This window comes from Stegostoma tigrinum, chromosome 35 (genome assembly GCF_030684315.1).
Source record: "Stegostoma tigrinum isolate sSteTig4 chromosome 35, sSteTig4.hap1, whole genome shotgun sequence".
Lineage (NCBI taxonomy): Eukaryota > Metazoa > Chordata > Chondrichthyes > Orectolobiformes > Stegostomatidae > Stegostoma > Stegostoma tigrinum.
This window is the reverse complement of record NC_081388.1, coordinates 10,534,511-10,558,245: the sequence shown is the minus strand read 5'-3', so window position 1 is coordinate 10,558,245 and position 23,735 is coordinate 10,534,511. Positions and strand designations below refer to the sequence as shown.

At 40.2% G+C, this 23,735-nt stretch overlaps 1 protein-coding gene across 8 annotated transcripts in view; it reads left to right on the top strand.

The window, feature by feature from the left end:
• Positions 1-23,735, top strand: part of LOC125447520 (protein Wiz-like) — a 174,048-nt gene that overhangs the window by 137,361 nt on the left and 12,952 nt on the right. For 5 of the 8 annotated variants that reach the window (XM_048521968.2, XM_059639878.1, XM_059639876.1 and 2 more), the window contains 2 exons: positions 6,605-7,159; positions 9,504-9,992. In XM_048521968.2, coding sequence (XP_048377925.2) covers positions 6,605-7,159; positions 9,504-9,992 — 1,044 coding nt within the window. The remainder of the gene's footprint in view (positions 1-6,604; positions 7,160-9,503; positions 9,993-23,735) is intronic. The other 3 variants (XM_059639879.1, XM_059639877.1, XM_048521967.2) reach the window with 2 other exon arrangements.

Sequence of the window (23,735 nt, the reverse complement as noted above, 5' to 3'; positions counted from 1 at the left end):
CAACATAATCTTAGGGCAAATGTAATTTATGTATTTACTGAATTGATTGTTGCAATATGATATTTATGTGCTTTCCTTTATTAAGTGTGGCTGACTGAGATGCCCAAGATCCTTCTGGTTGTACAAGCGTAGCCATTTCTCAGTCAAGAGTAAGAGCTTTGTGAACCCAGCACCTCAGAAGAGTTTGTATTTGACCATTGCCTTCCATGTGCCCAGGATATCCTGAAACACTTCAGAACATTGTCACTTTTTAGAGAGAAATAGCAGCAATTTGCACACATTGGAATCCCACGTAATGATTTGCACGAGATAGTTTACCAAGTCCAACAGTGAAGCATGCTAGGTCCTTTTGAGGCACATGAAACAGTTTATTTCAGAAGTCAGCAATAGAACTGTCATTTAATTTATCTTTCTGTATATCTGTAGATTAGCCTTTAACCTTTAAATGATCTCACAGGAAATAATTGCACCAACGTAAGGAATGTAAAAGTGTTTTTAATGGAAATAAGTTCTAAAAATAAAGAGCAACATTTTGGAAAAGCCCCTCCTGCATAAATTGAAGAATATTTGGTTACAGCAGAAGGAAACTTTGGTTTGTCCCTCTGCATTATATTGTCATACAGTTTAAGAGATGGTTGTTTGATTTGATAAGGAGCTACATATGAAGCTACTTAAGGTAAAGGCCTTTGATGTTCAGAGTAGTATATTTTCTTATATATAAGATTGTCTTTTATTAGCTAGCCAGAGTTACAATAAAGAGGGTGTTTTCAGGATGACAACCTGTAATTTGTGGAATGCCACAGGGATCAGTGCTTTGATCTCAGTTATTTACAATATATATTAGTGACATGGATGTTGGAAGTGAATGTACTATAGCCAAGCTTGCAGGTGCCAACAAAGTAGGTGGGAAGGCTAATGTTAGGGATGACACAAAGGGCCTACAGAGAGATTTGGAAAGCAGTGAGTGGGCAGAAGCTTGGCAGGTGAAATACCATGTGGAAAATGTGTGGTTATATACTTTATTAAAATGGGGCAAGACTGCAGAAAGCTGCAGCACAGAAAGATTTGGGAGTCCTAGTGAATGCACCTCAAAAAGTTAACGCCCAGGTTTAGTGGGCATGTGGAAAGGCTCTTGGAATATTGGCCTTTATTTCAAAAGGAATAAAAAATAGAGTAATCTTGCTAACAAGACACCAGTCAGATCACATCTAGAGTACTGTGAATGGGTTTGTCCCCCTTAATCCAAGTAAAGATGTACTGCATCAGATGCAGCCTAGAGACAGTTCTTTAGGTTGGTCCCCTGGATGGAGGGATTATCTTATGGGAGAGGATGAGTGGGTTGCGCTTAAACTCATTGAAATTTAGAATGAGAGGTGGCCTTGTTGAAACATACTAGATCTTAGTGGTCTTGACAGGTCGGTGCTACGGTTATTTCTCCTCATTTGAAGAGTCTAGGACCAGAGTAAGGAATCACCCATTCAAGGGAGGGATGAGAATTTTTGTTTTTGAGGATGCGCAATTCTTTACGATACATAGTTATCAAGGCCATTTAAGGAGGGATAGATTTCAATTTCTCAAGGATTATGGGGAAAGAGAGGAAAGTGGTATTAAGTGTTATCAGATCAGCTGTTTCCTAATTGAACAATGATGTGGTTTTGATGGGCTAAATGGCCTCATTGGGCAGCACAGTGGTTAGCACTGCTACCTCAAAGCATCAGGGACCAGGGTTTGATTCTCGCCTCGGGTGACTGTGCGGAGTTTGGACGTTCTTCCTGTGTCTGTGTGGATTTGCTCTGGGTGCTCCAGTTTCCTCCCACAGTCCAAAGATGTGCAGTTAGGATTTACCATGCTAAGTTGCCCATAGTGTCCAGGAATGTGCAGGCCAGGTGGGAAATGCTGTGTTATAGTGCTAGGAAAGGGAGGTTGAGTCTAGGTGGGATGCCCTTTGGAGGGTCAATGTGTACTAAATGGACCAAATGGCCTCGTTCCACATTGTAGGGATTTCGTGATGGTTTCATGAATTTTGCTCTTAACTCTTGTGGCTTGATCCTTTTTGGTCTGTGCTGGTATGGCTGACTTGAAAAGAAACCTCACTACTTCACAGGAGAAAAGAATTAACCAAGCCTGCTTCTCTAGGTTTGTACATGACCACAATTTCTGTTGGATGTTAGTTGAGATGGAATTGGGTAATGCATTTTCACCAGTCTGAATATATAATCTTGCATGAACACGGCGTGACTCCTTTGATAGGAGAGAGGAGGAGACTATTTCATCAAAAATACATGAGGCTTATGGTCGTGTGAAAATGTCACTAAATCAAAGTACATTGAATTTTGACATGTTGAGAATATGCTTTTATATAATTTACCAGCACAGGGGACTGAATTTAAATTTCTCCTTAGTTTGCATCAATATCCTTACTTATTAGAAGAACAGTTTTAAGTAAACCATTTCAAACGTGACACTTCTATTCAATTTCACATTTGTAACTTATTAAATCCTTGAATTTCCTTTTGGCTGTAATTGAGAAATTAATGCCTACACTCTTTCCCACCTGCTACTTTGCCTGTTTCCGGTTATCATTTTCACTCCTCTTCGCTGAGATGATGACATCTTTATCAACCAGTCCTGAGCTGTGCTCCTTGCTTTGTGTCTGCATTAGCATCGGCTTTTGAACTCTCTTTGCAAGTAAAACTGGGTTATTGGCAGCTTTGCTATCCTTTGTGAATTCATTCAAATTGTCACCCTCATCTGGGTCTACAGTTAAAATGTAGTGTAGAGCAATTTTAAATTTCCCTTCAGAGACAAAATCAGAGATTGTTAGAAAAACTCAGGTCTGGCAGCATCTTTCGATACAAATCATAGTTAACTTTTCAGATCCAGGAGAGAATTCCATTCTGAAGGATGGTCAGTGGAGGTGAAACGTAACTCTGATTTCTCTCCATCAATGCTGCCAGACCTACTGAATTTTTTCCAGCAATTTCTGTTTCTGTCTTTGTTTCTGAATTACCACCATCCAAAGTTCTTTTCGTTTTAAATTTCCCTTGTTTTCCAGTTTACGGCCCTTTTTAAAATAAGGGACCTCCTTCATTAAATATTCTGTGAATAGTTCTTTGATGTCAATGGCTGTCAGTATTCTTTTTTGAGTTAAGATTTTACGGTTGTTGTACAGTTTTGACTATGTTGTCACCGGGCTGACTTGGCATCTTTGTGTCAATTTATTAAGCTGATTCATACAAAGCCTAGTTTTATTGGTTTGAGTAGGTCACTTTTGGTTGTCACAGGCACAATGAGCAAAATGGTCTCCTGTGTTGTAAATTTTCTATGAATAAATCTCTATTCATTGGCTGTTTTAAGGTATGGCACTTGAAGGGAGAAAAGTTAGGTTAATGCTTTGCATGCTATTGGCGTGTGTTTTAGCTGAGCAGTTATTGACAAATGCTTCCAGTTTTCTGACCAAGCATCCCCATTTGGATCAGTGTTTTCAGTTAGTCAGCTTTCCTGCTCCTCTGATGCTGCCTGGCCTGCTGTGTTCATCCAGCTCTACACCTTGTTATCTTTGATATTAGCTTCTGTCTCATTGTCGTCTGTTGGATATTTCTTGTTTTTGGACCATTCTCAGTTCTTAACATTTCCTTGAAACAGATATTGTTTATCACCAGAGGACAATTGTCCCTGTTTCCTTGCACTGCCTTTTTTTTTCAGAAAAAAAAACAAGTGAGTTAGGAATATTGCCCAGATAGTAGTCAAGCGTTTTCATCTTCTGTTTGTTGACATGAGAGAGGTCATAGATTTACTCCTGCTGTACATTTTATTAAATGCAGCGTCATGTTGCATTCTGAAGTGACTAAACTGTTCATTGCTCCTGGTGACATGTACCACACAGAGTAGACTGGCATGAACCATGACCATTTCATTGAAAACATCGCAATTACTTGCGGTTTTCAGTGAATTTTTCAAAACCACATGACTGATTTGTTTACAAAATCTGATTTTACAGGTTTTCTTCATTTGCAGCTTGTGTGTTTCTGATTCACATTTGGCCTTTAGCAAATAACCCCCAGCCATACCAGGTCTTCAGCTTTCCGTGGATGGATTTCCTTTTCTGGACTTGCCACTTGTAGTTGCTTTGACTGCGTAGTATTTACCCAAGCTGTGTTTCAGTTTAATTCTAGCCTTAATAGTTTAAACTTTGGGCTTAATTATGGCATTTCTAGACATAGAAAGTAAACTTGTGTGTCACACTATTTGATGTGAATGGTAATAACAGAAGATCTGTTAAAGTCGTGGTAATAGAATACTCGTGTCCAGTTCTACTTGATGGTGAAATTTGGAATAAGTTTTTGACATCCATGTATTCTGCTGAGAATGGAACTTGCTGCTTATTCTGAGAAAGAAGTGAGTTTGGCAATCAGGTTTGTAATAAGTGGGTTTCATTATGTAAGATTCATCGAGCAGTAATGAGAAATTCTATTAAGTTGCACCAGTTACTCAGCCAACTTGCCTCATGACTTGTTTAAGCATTACTAGGAATTATCTTTGCGTGCAGACCTTGCTTCCTTGAACTTTAAGTCGAAACTAAATTTTCTGATGAGCTAAGGCATAAGCCACCCTCAGTTTGGTTTATAATCTCACTGAGATTACCACTTTACAGTTGTTCAATTTGCTTTGGATTTGAGTGCCACATGGTAGGGACCAGGTTATCGGTTAGAGTTGCACATATTTGTGTAACCTTTGGTTCTCCCAAGCATTTTCCCTATGTCCAGAAAACAGTTGTTCTGGCTACATGGTCTAAAAGAAATGCTCTAAGAGAATTGTGGCTGAAGGTCTTTGCTCCTGGCCCAGATGTTGAGTGCAATCTGATAGGACTGCGAGCCATCACTAGGGAAAGATGACTGAGCCTTGATCTAGCATCCAATTTAAATTCTCAATCCATACTTAGTGTAACTAATGTTCTTAGCATTTCACAAGACTAGATCTGTAAAGTGCATTTCCAGCCAGATAGTAAAATTATTCTCTCAGATGAATAGGATCCCAATCTTCTTGCAGTGACTTATTACAGATTTGACACTGTTGTATGTTTATTTTTATATACTCCAGATGTGATTTTATAGCTATCCTGAATACTGTGGTAAATGTCTTGGCAGAAATGAGCTGCATTCTCTGAATGAATTCTCCATTTAGATTTGATAAATGAAAATTTAGAAAATGATAGTGATAATGTATCGAACTGATGGGGGGGATAGCTTCCTTTTCAGCAGTCAGAAGTATCCATCAACAATATTTTACTGTGGATGTTCTGTTAGACTGACAACCTGACCCATTTACATTGCATTGAGAATCACTTTTTGTGCTATCCGGAAGTTCCTATTCATTCAACATTAAAGCTATGATTTTCTCTTGTGATGGTGCGTTGACAAAGCCTGGTTTCAAGATGACATCCTCAAATTTCCTATTCCAAATCATTGATACAGTGGTGCCCTTCCAGTCTTTTTGTGTTTTGAGACTGTTGAATTCCTTGCTTTTTGGATCTTGCGTTTCTCCTGTTAAATTTTGATGTGTAGCTCTTGGCCTTTTACATATTGCCTTTCTTATTGGGGAGCTTTGAAATTACTAATCATTCATATTAATCTTGTCACATAGTCATGACAGTATTTAGCCATATGTCATAAACTAAATGGTGACTGTCTGAAGAAGGTTGTTTGAAATGCTTCAGTGTGCAAACTCCCTTTGAAGCAACAGCCTTGAAGTCTCTGTCAAATGCTGAATACGATTCTGGTATTCATGAAATTGCTGAGCCACAGTGAATGAGAGCAATGCCCTTGTCTGGCTCATTGGACCCCAGGGCATGTTAACATTTAGCAGCAGACTAATTGCACTTGCCCATATCAGTGTAAAGAAGTCTGTTCTTCTGTCTCCTCATTGTGGAGGAGAATGTGCATAGTTTTGTACAGGTTACAATGTTCAGTGTATCAGAGATCTCAAATTATAAGTTATTAATATTAGAGAGCCCTATGGTGTTCTGCTTTGCTTTAAACTTTTAATGTCAAGCAACTATTTCTGTTCAGCTAATAGTATGTAACTGATAAATTTAATTTTCTTAATTCATAACTTTGGTCATAAGTAAAGGACTATCAGTGTGATTTTGATTTGAATGTGAACACACTTGTTAGGTGTTTCCAAAAATGGCAATTAGATTAACAGAAAGCTAAATGGAAATTATCACTTATTTCCTGGGATTTGGGTTTTGAATCTTGATTTAATAGTGTGAAAGTCCTTATTTCCACCTCCTGTTTTTAGATCTTAAGTTGATAGCTTGGCTGTGCCCATATTACAGACTTTACAGTCTGACCTTTGTTGGCTCTAAAATGATCATCTTGCTTAGGAAGCCGCAGGGGTGGTTTTGGGAAATTGGTATGTCACACAGAAAGGGTGGTCCTTGCGTTCTCTTTTAACATACTTGTGACTGCTGCTATCTCTGGGAGACATGAGAAACTTGGGTGGTCATTTTGCTGTCACTGCTGTCCCCCATTTTAACTCAGTTCACATCACCATCTCCTTTGTCCCCTCAGCAACTAAGTGTCTTCTTTTCTTTTTTTTGTAGCAGTTGATCAACCCAACAAGGATGTCCGTTGCGAGTTCTGTGGTGAATACTTTGAGAATCGCAAAGGGCTATCGAGCCATGCCAGGTCACATCTGAGACAGTTTGGTGTGACCGAGTGGACTGTGAATGGTTCACCAATTGATACGTTGAAGGAGCTGATGAAGAGGAAGGGAAAGCCTGAACCACTTAGCCATGAGTCAGTGCAGCAGGAACTGCAACGAGATCCTGAAAACTACCTGTATGAGGAGAAGCCAATTTCTAAGCCATTCAATCAGCTTATTAAATCATCTGGCAAGGAGGTGCAGCAAAAGCATCTGACATCCACGGCAAGAAAAGTGTTATCTTATATGCCCAGCAGCCAGCATGTGACTGGGTCACCACTGGGCAAGAAGATACCTATGGGTTTTGTGTCAACTGCACCACTAAAGAAACCCATGCTAGATGATAGAAATCTGACGCCAGAATTGAAACCTGGCTATGCTCCAGGGTCAGGCTTGTTTAAGCCAAAGGCCACATGGTCCCCGCAGGAGAAGGTGGCAACGAGTCCAGTAATAGGTAAGTCAGACTTGTTTGAATAGCCTTCATTTCTCTTTGATATGATAAGGCTGTACGTTTAAGTACAATCAGTTGGTCATCTGATAAGTAACTCCTTTGTACCTCCTGGCATTGCTGCTGGCAAGAAGAATTTCCAGAGATACCCAGACTTCATTGTTTTTTGTTTTCCTCTCTTCCCTATGCTTGCTGTTTCTCCTCTGCATCTTCTGAGTCTCACAGCTGAGATTGGGGAGCTCATTGTGCAGGAATTCTGCAATAAGTCATGGTGCAGCGCATTGCAAATGCAGTACTCTGCAAATGCTGCGCTTTTGCCCAGGTTTTACTGTGAGTGATTGCTATAGTTCCTGGCCCATCTTAGTAAGGAGTTTGGAAGGTTCACAGTTATTTGATTTTTGTTTTCTTTCCCCCAGATCTATTTTGCAGGATGTGGATGATGTGGGGCTCTGTTTATTTTGCAACCTACTCACCCTGAGAAATCAGTAAGCTGCCTTCTTAACGTGACTGGCTTGTTAGGCCACTTTCAGAATGCGTTAAGTGTGAACGTAGTATGAGACTAGAATTGAGTGTGAGCCAAACCAGGTTGGGGTGCCTGCTGGGAAACATAGTTTCTGTATAAAACTAAGACACCTTTTTTAAAAAAAAATCCAATTTTGTGATTTTTTTTTAATCATTTGTGTTGCTGGGGGCCAGATAACTGTAACAATCTTCTCCCAGCCACTTTATGGATTGTTATCTTGTTCAGTTTCCTCCCAAAATAATATTTCAGAAAGATGTCAATTTCTTCTTACATGAGGCAAAATTGACATTGATGCTGTGGTTCGCTGCGATTTTCTGTATGGCACACACTGACGTGGTCACACAGTGAAGCTCAGCTCGGTTAATGCAGAAGGACAGCAGCATGGGCTGCTTTACACAGCTTCCCTGGAGAGAAGGTTTCTTGTACAACTGAAAGGATACTGGCGTGTGAAGAAATATATCTGACAAGGTGAAGTTTTCTGGATTTCTCAACACGTTAGCAATGAGACAAATTAGTTCACAAGGCTTACTGATCCCAAAGGGATTATTTATTCCTGCTGTTAAGAAAAAGAAGTTGGCCAGTACCGGGCTCCAAATCTCTTGCATTCTGATGTTGTCACTGACCCGGAACTTCCACCTGAATACCTTTGTACTCTGGGAGAAGTCCTAAATTTTGAGTTTCTGTATTTGCTCAATTCTGCTTAATTCTTAACTTCAGAAATATGCCAGAGGGGGAGTAACTGAGTTAGAGATGAGAAAGCTTTCCATCCCATTAAACATAATCAAGGGTTTCAATTGTAATGATGCCCTTCCCACTTACTGTTACCTTGCAAGTACTCTTGTGAAATCATTCACAATTCCACATTTTCTAATGGTACTGAGTATTCAAAGCTGGTGGAAGAAATAAATGGGAACTTTACTTGTATAAGGATGTGAAATAAAAGACGATCTTTAAATAATTACCATTGTGAAAAGACACTTTCTTGTTTTGTTTTATCTGTTTTTTTTTTCCAGTTTCTCTCTGTCTCCTTAAGGCACTAACTCTTGCTGGGTTACAGGACTAAGGGTGGGCACAGCCCTCTGTGAGTGCATCCATCACTTGGAGAACTCTAAACTATACAGATTTAACCACAGATGGCATCGCAACTGAACTTAATCTTGACCTCTCATGCATATTTTCTAGAGCAGGTCATTGTATCGTGAGAAAGAATGGGAATCTGAGCAAACTTTCTTTTAGTGCCCACCCCACCCCCATAAGAATTCAACTCGCTTACAGTGCTCCCACTGCTCTCCTAAAGGAGATCAACTAACTCCATTCCAGGACTATTCCTGCCTAACGTTTCACTGACCATTTCCTTTACCCACCAGAACCAAAATGAAATCTATTATAACATACCTGTTTGCAAATTCCAGCATTGTCTCCTGGGACTTTTTCTCATTGAAGTTACCGAAAGGTGATCAGAGATTCATGAGTGGTGTTCAAAATGTGTAGGATGGGTTGAGTTATAGGAAAAGGCACAGAGGTTTGTGGAATTTTACCCAGACCAGTGGGGTAAGCATAGTCGGTTTTAAAAGGAAAGTCAGTAGCTTTTCAATAAGGAAAAGAGCACAAGAATGAAAGTGGCTAAGCATTTACGTGCTGGCGCATTCTCAGTGGCCTGACTAGAATCCTGAGCTGTAACATGGTTAATTTGGCAAGCACAGAGAAAACCACAGTCTTTGCCATCAGGACTGTTGAACGTTAATTTGGCTTAAACAGATGGCTGCATCACTAAACAGCCAGAGTCACATTAACACATTGATTTGTGTCCTGGTCTCTTCCCTGCAGCCGCAGATACTTGCTGCGAATTGTGCGGCCACTACTTTGAAAACCGGAAAGCTTTAGCCAGCCATGCCAGAGCCCATCTCAGACAGTTCGGGGTGACTGAATGGCACATCAACGGTTCACCGATAGACACCCTGAGGGAATGGATCCGCCAGAAGCCCAACATTGGCACGGGTGCTTCCCTGAACTGTGTGCAGGACCGCCCTCTTCCAAAACCCATCAGAAACAGTATCAAATCTGTGGTTAAAGAGCTGTCGGGGGACCTGTGTTCTCTGCCAGGGGGTAAGACAGTGAAGTTGGAGCCAATGCAGCCCAAAACAGTAGAGCTGGGGTTTCCGGCCTCACCGATACAGAAGAATCCAGAGACTGAAAAAATGCCTCCGACAGAGTGCTACATCCCCACAGATCTGAGCCAAGGCAGCATTACTGAGTGCACCCCGAGCTCCTCTATGCCATCTGAGGACGATGAGCCACATCCAAAGAAAAAGAGAAGTAAGTTTGTATTCGGTATTTGAGCAAATATTTTATGGAATTTAAAAAAACTACAAAAAAACCAATTGGTCACTTGTTTCTGTGCAGTGTTCTCATCTTAAAGGTGTAGGCTGTTCAGTTATGACCTACCACTTTTAGAGCCAGTTCCTGTGAAGCCCTTCCATTTAATTTTAACAAAGCTTCTTTACTACAAAAAAAAATGTAAGGACATCTAATTATTATAAAAATGTTCTTGCTTTTCCAAAACCACAAAAGCCTAAGTGGGTGATGGGCTTAGTTTGATAAATAGGTAATCTCAACGACTACTTGACTGATCATGATTATTGTGGCAGCAGCTTACTATATAGAAACCCTTATTTAAACCATCAAACCTGAGTTACATCTCAACGTTGGATGAGGCAGTACGGGTTGAATGAGTACCCTCTAGTTGTCTGCTATTAAAAGAACACATACCTGACCCCATGTAAATCAGTTGGCAGGTTATGCAATCTCGTATTTCAGTATAGCTATAATGTTTACGTAGTTTTGTAATTATTGTAAACTCCTAAGAAAAATGAGTAACTTCTGTTCTGGTGATGGCAAATTCAAGAGAATTTCATGTCTGATCTATCCTTGTTTTGGTATTTACCACCTCATTTTGACATGAGTTCATTGTATAGTGCTCACCGATTGACATTGATACTGATGTCCACTGCATTGAGTTAGACTGGAGAGATGGGCACATAAAGCAGTTGGAGTTCAATCCGGGCAAATGTGAGGTGATGCATCTTGGAAGATCTAATTCAAGGGCAAACTATACAGTAAATGGAAAAGTCCTGGGGAAAATTGATGAACAGAGAGATCTGGGTGTTCAGGTCCATTGTTCCCTGAAGGCGGCAATGCAGGTCAACAGGGTGGTCAAGAAGGCATACGGCATGCTATCCTTCATCAGACGGGGTATTAGGTACAAGAGTTGGTAGGTCATGTTACAGTTGTACAAGACTTCGGTTCGGCCACATTTGGAGTACTGTGTACAGTTCTGGTCGCTGCATTACCAAAAGGATGTGGACGCTTTGGAGAGGGTGCAGAGGAGGTTCACCAGGATGTTGCCTGGTATGGAGGGTGCTAGCTATGGAAGAGAGGTTGAGTAGATTCGGATTATTTTCATTAGGAAGACAGAGATTGATGGAGACCTGATTGAGGTCTACAAAATCATGAGAGGTATAGACAGGGTGGATAGCAAGAAGCTTTTTCCCCCAGAGTGGGGGACTCAATTACTAGGGGTCATGAGTTCAAAGTGAGAGGAAGAAAGTTTAAGGGAGATATGCGTGGAAAGTTCTTTACGCAGAGGGTGGTGGGTGCCTGGAACGCGTTGCCAGCGAAGGTGGTAGACGCAGACACGTTAGCGTCTTTTAAGGTATATCTGGACAGGTACATGGATGGGCGGGGAGCAAATGGGCACAGACCCTTAGAAAATAGATGACAGGTTAGACAGAGGATCTTGATCGGCGCAGGCTTGGAGTGCCGAAGGGCCTGTTCCTGTGCCGTAATTTTCTTTGTTCTTTGAGTTGTACTTTTATTTATCTTCATCATTGTCAGTTAAAATCTCTTGACTAGTTATGCATGCATTTTTAAGTGCAGCATAAATATACTGTTCAAGATAGATTTAGAATTTTTATGAACCAGTATTCAAGAACTTATTTCTGGTGACTTTTTCCAGAATTGCTCTATTTCCTTTCCCTAAAATTGGAAGTCAGAGATTGGAGAGTTTTCACCTGGGACATTGAATCAAAGAATAGTGTGCTTAGCGTAGTCGAATCCTATAGTCAAGGAAGAGGCAATTTGGCCTGTTCCTGCTTTTGCAGGCTGTCCGAGAAATTTAGTCACAGTCCCCTATTCTTCTTCCTACTGTGTATTCTTGGTGCTCCTGTTATTACTAGGAATTGTGATAGTGAATTGTTTTCAACCTCTGCTAAGCTACAACTGAAGTTGCATTCAGAAGTAAAACCAGAAAAGTACTGCAAGATTGATGCAGAATTAAAGATGCCTTGCTGCAGTTGTGTACAGTCTTGGTGAGAAATGTACCTGGAGTATTGAATATAAATTAGACTCCTTATCCAAGCAAAGATATCTTTACCATAAAGTAATGCTGCTGTACAGTACTAAAATTCTGAAGCATCTGGGATGAATTGTCTTATTCCTTTAAGACTTTCTTTATCACTCTTTATTGTCCATCTTGAAAGTTGTAACTCAGTCTGGATTGCACTTAAGAACAAGAGTAGGCCATTCAATCCATCAAGCCTTCCTAATATTTTAGATCGGTGGCATCTCAATGATGTTTTCCCACAACATCTTCATTTCCCCTAAAGTCATTAGCCTCCAGAAGCCTACTGATTTCTGTTTTGGATGTCAAATAATTGAGCTTCAGAGAATTCTAGTGTAGAGACAACCCTTTGTGTTCCTCCTCCTCCTCTCGGTCTTAAATCAGTTTTATGCTGAAATTTTGCCCCTTGGTTCTAGTTCACCAACCAGTGGAATGTTGTATCTATATCCACCTTTTCATGCCCTGATTTCCCAGAATTTTCACTCATTTTGTATCATTTTTCAAAACACTAAGACATGCAATCCTCAATATCTCATAGTGAGACGGTTCCACCATCTCAAATATTAATTTGGTGAATTGCCATTGCACACCCTTCATGGTAAAGATATCTTTGCTTGGATAAGGAGACTAACTTACATACAATACTCCAGGTGCATTTCTCACCAAGGCTGTATACTACTGCAGCAAGGCATCTTTAATTCTACATTAGCAATCTTGCAGTACTTTTCTGGTTTTGAATTGTACAGCCAAGTCTTGACTTCATAATCACGGTTGCCATGATGCAGGATCACAGGGGAACAGATGGAAGTGGGAGCATTTTTTGCTCACCCTTCTCCTTCCCTAATGCTCCCTGCTCTCAGTGAAAACTTGAACAGTGAGAGCAGCTGTCATTTCAAAATACCATATTAATAGTACACACAAAGTCCAACGTGGTCAGCAGAAAAGTCTAAATAATTATGTTTATCCTTTGGGAGTTAAACCAGAGTTTCAGGCGCTAAGGAAAGATATACTGGCATTGTAAGCAATCCAGAGGCGACTCACTAGGCCAATGCCAGATATGGAGGGATTTTCTTATGAGAAGGGATTGAGCCTGTATTCCTGTGAGTACAGAACAGTGCAAGGCAACCTCTTTGAAAGATACAAGATTCTTAGGGGACTTGACAGGGCAGTTGTAGAGATGTTTTCCCTTTTGGGAGAGCCTAGGACTGGAGGGCGTAATCTCAGAATAGGGGGTTGCGATTTTAAGGTAGAGATGAGGAATTTCTTCTGACTGTGAACCTCCATGCACCTATGGAATTCTTTACTTCTGAGGTCTGTTGGGGCTGGGTTATTAAGAATATTCAAGGCTTAAATCCTAGGGGAATTGAGGATTACGGGGGAAAGGTAGGAAGGTGGAGTTAAGGATTATCAAATCAATCATGATCTCATTGATTGGCCTACTTCTATGTCTGTGGTCATTAATTGATCCAAAATAAATAAAAGCATGAATTTATTTAGGACCTTTCATGCTCATGTTTCAGAATGTTTTATTTGAATATCTAAATACCTGAATATATAGCTAGCACAACACCTACCTGCTTTGAACCCACATTTGGAAAATTTCAGAAAATCCAGTTCTGTAATAATTTATAGTCAGTGCACCTAGAGTTTGCATCTGCACTGTGATATAATAATGTTACCTAAAGTTAAATAACTTTCTCCCCTCTCTGAGCTGTGAAAGCAAATAAATTACAGATATGCAGGAGTTACTGATAGGCTGTCAGATAACAGTTGAAGTTTTTTGCTGAATTTTATCATTTTAATTCTTAAGTTGCTGGTAGTCCTATTTCTTCTCCTCAAAATACAATTTACAAGACCCAAGCACCTTACAATGTAGTTGTTCAGTAGTTAGTTATTTTGGTCAGACCTTTACCAATAAATGTTCAGCACTTCGCACAGAGATAACCAAATGCTGAACAATGACTTTTTGTAAACTAAGATGATTTGGGTTCCTGAGAAACAGACTAGCATGAGAGCAATATCGGAAACCCACCAAGTGTGTGAGGAATGCAGCTAGCTAGTTACTACTACACTAAGTCTTCAAAATGAAACAAGTTGGTGAAAGGATTTCACATTTAGCAGTTTCATTTTGATTAAATGTATTATGTGGCTTGACCAAAGATGATTGTGATTACATTCTTTTTGTTAAAACACACACATCGTTACCCTTCTATATTGTGTGAATGAAATTTTAGAGTTTAAGATTTTCATTGTTCCAAAGTATTGCCGTTATTTGTGACATCTCTAATATTAGAATTGTATGTTATACTATTGTTAGTATTACAACAGTAACAGTGTTCTCAGTTTACCAAGCCAAATAACTAGGAAACTTTTTTTGGTCCATTGTATCAGGGCAGTTTCAGACTTGACTGTACAATGCACCCATGCTGAAATAATCGGTTAAATACGCTGTCTAGATTATGCACGAATACTTAAGCAAGGTACAGAAGAAACAGTGGAATTTGTGTTTTTGCATATATGCTGTCATTTTTCCCCCATTTTTGAAACACTCGTGTGAAACCCCTGGTATAGCTTACGTTTATATGGCTCCTTTAAAAATAATGTGTTGTTGAAGGATTTGCCATAGACCATGGAGCCATTTAAATAAATTATGGCCAGTGTGTACTGCTATTTCTTCCACCTACCTTAGTTCTATATCCCTAGGTTAGCAAAGATTTTTTGTTCTACAAGTTAAAATTATTCATTCAGCTAGCATCCTCTTTTTTATGGGAGAAAGGTTTTCATTTCTAACATCTATTGCGTGACAAACAAAAGGGAGCCTTTTTAGACTCCCCTGTCAATGGAAGAATTTTTTGTGTGTGCCCTATTAGTTCCATTCAAAATACTAATTTCTGGGGCAATTTTTCTGTTTTACAGGGAATACCAACTTTTAGTTTATATAACCTCTTCCAATTCAACATTCTGGCGAATCAACATTGTACTTTTCAAAAACTAAGAAATCCTTTCTAATTTGGAATTTTCAGAACTGTGCATAGGATTTAAGACCAATGTTTTCTTTACATGAAGCATTGGTACAGTAACTGAAATGTTCCCATGCCAGTTGGCATGGTTTAAGTTACTGTATGTTCACAGCTGGACAACAAAAATGTAAATGGCCCATGCACAGAAAATAGGGTTACCTCAGACCAGCGCTAAATACAGCTGCAATAAAACTACTTCCTCTTCACATCTTCAGCCATCAAATATGAGGGCTAGCCATTTGAATTGTTTTAATAGAAATGATCACTGCATACTACTGATCTTTGTACAAGGATCCCTCTAATGCCTTTAGATTTCAACTGTTTTTGGCATTTCACCATTTAAAATTACTCAGTTGCATCCTTTCTGTGCCGTAATGGATAACCTCATGCTTACATATATTGAAATCTCTGCCACAGTTCTGCTGACTTTTCAGTTAATGACACTTTGCAATTTTATGTATTGTATGTTTCCACACAATTTAGTTGCAGCCAATCTGGTTTATCATTAACAAACTTGGATATGTGATTTTCTGTTCTGCTACCTTAGTCATTAAAGATACAACAAATGGTTGAGGATTCTTGTCGAATACTGCCTGGCGCTTTCTTCCAAATTGAGGACTTAGTCATGTTTACTTACGCTCTATTTTGTGTAACCTAACAAGTCTCATAACCAGATCAATAATTTACCTTCTCAAAGTCTATAAGCTGCATCCATAGACTATTTAGATAGATTTATTGTTGTCACATGAACCACGACACAATGACAAGTTGTTTTGCATGCTCTACAGGCCAATCATATCATACAAACCAATCATATCAAATAAACAGCATCAGGGTAGCAAAACAGAGTGCAGAACAAAGTCTTACAGTCGCAGTGAGGGTGCAGAGAAATCAGTATTAACATTTGAGAGGTCTGTTCAGAAGTCTGATGCCAGCAAGCATGAAGCTGTTCTTGAATCTATTAGGACGTGTATTCAAACTTTTATATCCTCTGCTCTTCCATGGAAGAGCATGGAAAAGAGTATTCCTGGGGTGAGGAGGTCTTGGATTATGTTGTTTTGCCAAGGCAGCTGGAAATATTGGTAATTAATGGGTAAATAGCTGGTTTACGTGACAGACTGTGTTGTGTTTACGACTCAGTGGTTTCTTACAGTGTTGGGAAGAGCAGTTGGCATACCATGCTGTGATGCCTCTAGATAAGATATTTTCTGTGGTACATCTGTAAAAAGTACGAGTCCTTGTGGACATACCGAATTTCCTTAGCCTCCTGAGGAAGTAGAGATGTTGTTGTGTTTCTTAACACACATCAATGTGGATGGACCAGGAGAGACTGGTGATCATTGCTTCCAGAAACGAGATGCTCTTGATCATCTCCACCTCAGCGTCGTTGATGTAGATAAGGGCATGCCTGAAGTCAATGACCAACTCCTCCATTTTGTTGACGTTGATGGAGAGATTGTTGCCTTTACACCATGCTGCTAAACACTCAAACTCTTATCTGTATTCTGTCTTGTCACTGTTGAGATCCGACTGACAATGGTGGTGTTGTCAGCAAACTTGTAAATGGAGTTGGGGTGGTATTTGGCCACACACTTGAGTGTACAGAGAGTATAGTAGGAGCTGAGGATCTAGCCTAGCAGAGCACTACAGTTACCAATCATGGTGGGATTATTTTGAGGAAATAACTAAAGCAATCAATAGGTTCATTTGCCGTGTGCTATTTACACATCTGTTGATTGATTGTCACTAACCGATTAAAATGTCTCCAAGTACTCTCTCACTCAGTCCTGAAATAGAAACTATAACTTTTCCTCAATAGATATTGGACTGATGCCCTGGTTCCTTTCTCTTGACCTCCTTAAAGAATAATTAAGGCATCAACTGATAGAGACATGCTTGGAACTTGGAGATATTTTGTCCCAAGTGGAGGTTCTTCAACTGTGACTGCAGATGTTGAGTATTAGCAGGAGAGAGACAACTTTATAGTTGGTCCTAGTCCGTTCCCTGTCCAACACACGTACTGTCTCTATGTTGGTAGTTGCTGAATAGTAATCAGGAGCATGACCTTTTTCTGCTCGTCCTCCTTGTTTCAAAGCATGGGAAAGCTGCTGCTAGTTTTAGTGCTGACCTCCTTGCTTGATTTTAGCATCCTCACTGAACATATGGGCATTGAATCTGGTTTAATTATTAAGAATAGTCAAATCCAGCTTTTTGTAATGCACTTAGGGATGCAAACTGTTTTCGATGAGACATTGATCTATCTCACAGATGGGCAAGAAGTTGGCGAACAGAAAATAATATAGAGAAATTAGGCCAGAATTAAACAAGGAATTAGAAGAACTAAAAACGTCATGAAAAGTCATCAGTAAACAGGACTAAGGAGAATCCCAAGACTTTGTATACATAAAAAGCAAGAGGGTAGCTAAGGAAAGGGTTGGCCCAGTCAAAGACAAAAGAGGGGATCTATGTGTGGAGCCAAAAGATATCAGTGAGGTCTGAAGTGAATATTTTGTCAGTATTCACCAAAGAGAAGGAATTGGTGGAGGATGATCTCAGGGAAGGAAATTTTGAATTTCTAAGCCAAGTTGCTATTAAAAAGGAATAGGTTTCTGCGTCTTAAAGTATTAGGGTAGATAAGTCCCAGGTCCTGTTGGGAACTATCCTGGAATATTGAGGGAGGCAAAAGAACAAATTGCTGGAGCATTGACAGACATCTTTGAATCTTCATTGGCCACAAGTGAGGTCCCAGAGGACTGGAGAATAGCCAGTGTTATCCCATTGTTTAAAACGGGTAGCAAGGATAATCCAGGAAAATACAGGCTTCTGAGCCTCATGTCCATGGTAGGGAAATTATTGCAAAAGATTCTTGTGGACAAGCTCGAAGTGCGTGTAGAAGTAAATGGACTTATTAGCAATAGATAGCCTGGTTTTGTGTGGCGGAGGTCGTGCCTCACTAACTTCATAGAGTATTTTGAGGAGATGAGAAAGATGATTGAGGGAAGACCAGTTGATGGTGTCTGCATGCACTTCATTAAAACCTTTGACAAGGCCCCTAATGGCAGACTTGTACAAAAGATGATGTCACATGGTATCAGGGTGAACTGGCAAGATGGATGCAGAACTGTTATAATCACAGGCGATGCCATAGTGTTGGTGGAGGGGTACTTTTCAGAATGGAGGGTTGCAGCTGGTGGTGTTCCACCAGTATCAGTGCTCGGGCCTCTGCTGCTCATGGTCTACATAAAGGAGGAAAATATATCTGGTCTGATTGGTAAGTTTGCAGATGATGTGAAGATTGGTTGGAGATGGTGAGAGGGATTGTCAGAGGATACAGCAGAAGATAAATCAGTTGGAGACATGGGCACAAGAATGGAGACGGAGTTTAATCCAGACAAATGTAAGGTGATACATTTTGGACAATCAAGTACAGGTGGAAATTATACAGTGAATGGCAGAACCCTCAGGAGTATTGACATGCAGAGGGATCTATTTGTGTAGGTCCACAGATCACTGAAGTGGCAGTGTAGTTGGATAAGGTAGTAGAAAAGGCGTCTGGAATGCTTGCCTTCATTGGAAGGGGTCTTGCGTATAAGGGTAGACAAGTTATGCTGCTGCTTTTTAGAACTAGTTAGACTGCACTTGAAATCTTGCTTACAGTTCTGGTCACCACAGTATCAGAAGGATGTGGATGCTTTAGAGGGGGCACAGAAAATGTTTACCAGGATGTTGCTAGGTATGGGGGATTTTAGCTGTGAAGAAAGGTTGAACAGACTCCGTTGGCTTTCACTGGAACACGGGAAGTTGAGGGGCGACCTGATAGAAATTTATAAGATTGTGAATGGCATGGATAGAGTGGAAAGTGTGAGGCTTTTTCCTAGTGTGGACAGGTCAATTACTAGCAAACACATGTTCAAGGTGCATGGTGGGGTTGGGTGGGTGTGCAATAAGTTTGAAAGAGATATGTGAGGCAGGTTTTCCACACAAAGGCTGGAGAGGGCCTGGAATGCGCTACTGGAGGAGGTGGTGAAAGCAGACATCGTGTCAGCATTCAGAAAACGCCTGGATGAATATGTGGATAGGAAGGGAACAAAGGATACGGATCCTGCAAGTGAGGAAAGTTGTAGTATGGAAGGGCAAAATGTCGGTGCAGGCTTGGAGGGCTGAAAGGCCTGTTCCTGTATTGTTTTTTCCTTTGTTCAATCAATGTGAACTTCCTTGTTTTGAAAGGAAGATCAAAAGAACAGTATTTAAATGGAAAAATTGCAGAAAACTTCAATGTACAGGGTGTTGGAGACTTTGTGCAGAAGAAGCAAAGTTAGCATGTGTTAATCAGGAAGGCTGATGGAATGTTGGCTCTTCGGTCTTACTATGACTGCACAAGGTGCTGGCAAGACCATATCTAGAGAATGTGAGCAGTTTGGCCCCATTATTTAAGGGAAGATATCACTTCATTGGAGGCAGTTTAGAGAAGGCTGATCCCTAGTACAAAGAGATTGTTTTATGAGCAAAGGCTAAGCATGCTGGAAATCTACTCGTTGGAATCTCAAAAAATGAGAGGTGATCCCACTGAAAACATAGAGGATTCTTAACAACTGAGGAGGAAATTACAGCAGCTTGGAATTTCCCAATGGGGGCTTTAACAAATATTCAGTTTAATGCATTGTGCTTGTGTAAGACAAAATAAAAGTTTGCTGTGAAACTCCTTCTGCTGTGGTGGAATGAAGTCAAGTGCTTCTGCAAGTGCTCACTCTCTTTTCCTCCCCCTTCTGGATAGACATGTTGCAAGCATTGTTTATTTTTGTTTGGGGTGGGATAAAGTCAACCTTTAATTTTATATTCCAGAGTAGGCTGATTCAAACTCGTGAATCTTCAGAAAATCCTCATTTGATTTGATGGAAGTTCTTTGTTCTGCTTGAGGTTTTTTTTGGAGCAATGAAATGTTCAGTTGGATGACTTGTATCAAGCACCAAGTATTTCTCATTCTTTGTTGAAGAATTTCCTTGAAGATTGGAGGATATTATTCTATCTGAAGATCAGCACAGAAGCTACACATGGATTTTTTTTTTCTGTAAAGCATTGTGCACATTTGTAGGGCCACGATCTGTTTCAGGAGCGCTGGGTTGTACTGTGGTTTTGCAGTGTCTGTTAAACTGATGAAAATATTAATCTCTCCCCCTTGCCTTGGTAGGTCGGTGCATTGAGTGTAGGAATTTGGACATCACATTGCGACTATTCAGGACATCAGTGAAGCCACTTTTAGATTACTGCATTCAATTTTGCTGAGTGGTGGCCTTATAGTAGCTTATAAAATTATGAGGGGCATGGATGGGATGAATAGCTAAAGTCTTTTTCTCAGGTTAGGGGAGTCCAAAGCTAGAGGGTGTAGGTTTAAGGTGAGAGGGTGAAAAATTTAAGAGACCTGAGAGACAACTACTTCCTGCAGCGTGTGGTGTATGTGTGGAATGTGCTGCCAGTAGAGGAGGCAGGTACAATGACAACACTTAAAACACTTTTGGATGGGTACATGATGGGAAGTGTTTAGAGGCATGTGGGCTAAATGTTGGCAAATGGGACTAGACTGGTTTAGGGCATCGGGTTGTTGTGGACGAGTTGAATCAAAGGATCATGCTGTATAACTATGAATCTTATAACTAGTCTGCAGTGAGTCAACTGAAACCTTGACCCCCAGAAATGAGCATCTTCCAATATTAAATTTGTGAAAGGAATCAAAAATTGAGCCTAGGCATTGCGGTGTTCCTTCTCCTGAATTCTAATTACGCTGATTTCAAGTTATGGCCTACAGTTTCTTGCCGTCAAGGTAATTATTACCATATTGTAGTTTTGGTCAAGAGGTTCCAAAATCTCATGGAAGATCTATTATATTTTACTTGGCACTCTTGTGTGGCCTAATTTTGTTTCCTGTGAGATATTTATACTGTTGTTGGAGAGGGCAGAAATAGAGTACAGATCTCCCTAAATAACTTGCTTAAGGGTTTTGGCGAATTATAATAACAGTAAAATAATGAATGCTTAATCATCTTTAGCTGTGCTGATTGCACTTATGATGTGCGCTTGAGAGGCCAGTGTGTTCTGCATTTGTTCTTGGAAAAGTCTCACTTGAGGGCAGACAATTTAGATCAATTTAGAGTTGACCCACTTTTGTTTTCTATCCTTGCCTCTGTATGTTTGTTGTAAATGGGGACTGGATAAACAGTCAAGAGGTTTAAATAGCCTATCTTAGCTTCATCTTCCTAATAATGAAGTTACTCCTTCATGGGCTAATGTGATAAGCCATGCAGACCAGAATATGTCCAGCTTGAAGCCGCATTTGCTTAGTTGACTGATTCTAGCTGTTGTCAATCTTTAATCATTCCCATCTGGGGACTGAGTAAATAAATTCACCAGTATACCCTCACTGTGTTGACCAGTGAGTCCTTTGGAAAATATTTGGGTCAGTTGTGATTCCCATGAAGTTCAATAGAATCATTAATGAAATCTTGTTTTTTGATCAAGCCAGGAGAGAATTCACAGTTTGTGTGGAGACGTAGCCTAGCAGGAGAAGAAAGGCAGGGAGTTTAGAATACGATTGCACTTTTGTAGAGTGAAGGAGATTTAAGTAGTCTTCATAGGAAATGAAATAGTCTTACATTTCCCTTGCCAGGAATTGAGAACCTTTAGTCACTGCTGCAAACTCTATTCTCTATCCACCAACTTTCCCCCTCTCTCCTGAGTGTCTGAGGCTGCACCAGACCTTGGCATTGTATTTGACCCTGAGTTGTGTTCCAGTCATGCATCCAGTACTGTAACATCATCTGACTTGGCCCTTGCCTCATTTGATCTGCTGCTTAAGTGCTCATACATGCCTTTGTTACTTCCACGCTCAACTATTTCAATATTCTCCTGTCCAGCTTCCCACATGCTGTGCATTGCAAACTTGACCTCAAAGAAAACTTCCTGATGCTGTAATGTTGTCAAATTGCATTGACCCATCATCCACATGTACTCGGATTTCCATTAGCTTCTGTTCTATCACCACTTCACTGTAACCTCATCCCACCCTACCTCCTCCAGCGCTGAAGCCCTCCAAGATATCTGTGCTTCTCCAATTCTATCTTCGTGCGGAATCCTGATGTTAATCATTCCACCGATGGTGGCCCTGCCTTCATTTACCTTAATCCCAGTCTCTAGGGAATTCCTTTTTTAAACTTGTCCATTTCTCAGTTCTTACTGTTTAGACCGCAAGATCATTTGACTGAGCATACCCTTCTGTGGTGTCAAATTTAGTTTGATAATCATGTGAAATGTCTTGGATAATTTTGTAATGTTACAAGTGCTATATGAATTGCAAAGTGTTAACAATAACTTGCCTGCTCTCACCAATTTCTAAGTGTGGATTGAGGATAACATTACATTTGAGGATGAAGAAAGCATTTTCCATGGGATCAATACCACTTTCCCTTGGTAACTCAATATATTCAACTGATTGAGACTCAAACAGGAGAGTACCTCGAATTTGTTTAAACTGCAATAACCTTTTAAAATAAAGAAAGTACCTGCACCAGTGCACGTTTCTCAAGGTCATGACCTCGAGGGATCCTTCCAAACAGCTTGTTACAAAGAGTTTGTCAGTCTTCAGTGCGGATAGAAGTAGTATCCTCACCAGTACCGCTTGTGTTGTCAATAATTCCAGTTAACAAAGTTTGGTGGCACTGTGCAGAGCGGACCTTGCTTAAGATGGATCATAGCTCAGTCATTAAAAATTATGATTGCCTGTCATATTTGTTAATGATTTGTAGATTGAAGGAGTGCATGCATTTAATGTATTTTGTTTGCTTTGCAAATTGGCTCAAATTAATTGGATTAGCAGGGAGAATATTGGGTGAGACTTCCCTATTCCATTTATTGTGTATCCCGTGAGGTTTTAATAGATTTGGGAACTTGTCACATGGAACAAAATAGTAAATCCTGGTTCTGGCTGCGCTGACGTAGAATGCTCTTACCCCAAGCAGGATTAATTGCTTTGCATAACAGTGGAATGGTTACATCCTCTGCCAGACCATTTGCTATCCTCCTCTTTAAGTTTTGAAATTAATGTCTTACTTTGCATGCTCCATTTTCAAAGTTCATTCTTAATTTCTGGTCATGTACAGCTAGTGGAATTATAACTTGTCTTGGACTGTGCAATGCAGCATGCCTGTATGTCAGTGGTTGGCAGTTCTGTTTTCAGTTGCTAATTGTGTGGTTCTCTCATACCAATGGAGGCTGGCAGAAGAGAGCTTGCATTGGTAATTATCAAGCCTCAGGCAGCCTAATATGCAGGATAAAGGGGAGAGAGGTCAATTAATGCAGTCCATACTCTTCAATATCTTTTGAGTTCTTGAATCCCTACCATGGTGGCAGATAAAGACTCCCCTCTTATCTGATGCTTGAAGGTTCACTCTGACTTTTCTTCATTATCTTTGATGCAGCTTTTAAATTGGCTTTCGTGTTTTTGCTGATCTTGAGAACTCTCAACCAGTCTCTCTTTGCTGCAGGTTGTGACTTTCAATAGCCCTCAAGGTTTTACCTTTTAAATTTGTCTTTGTTAAGTGGGCATTGCAGGTAAGACCAGCATACATTGCTGTTGAGAAGGCAAGTCAC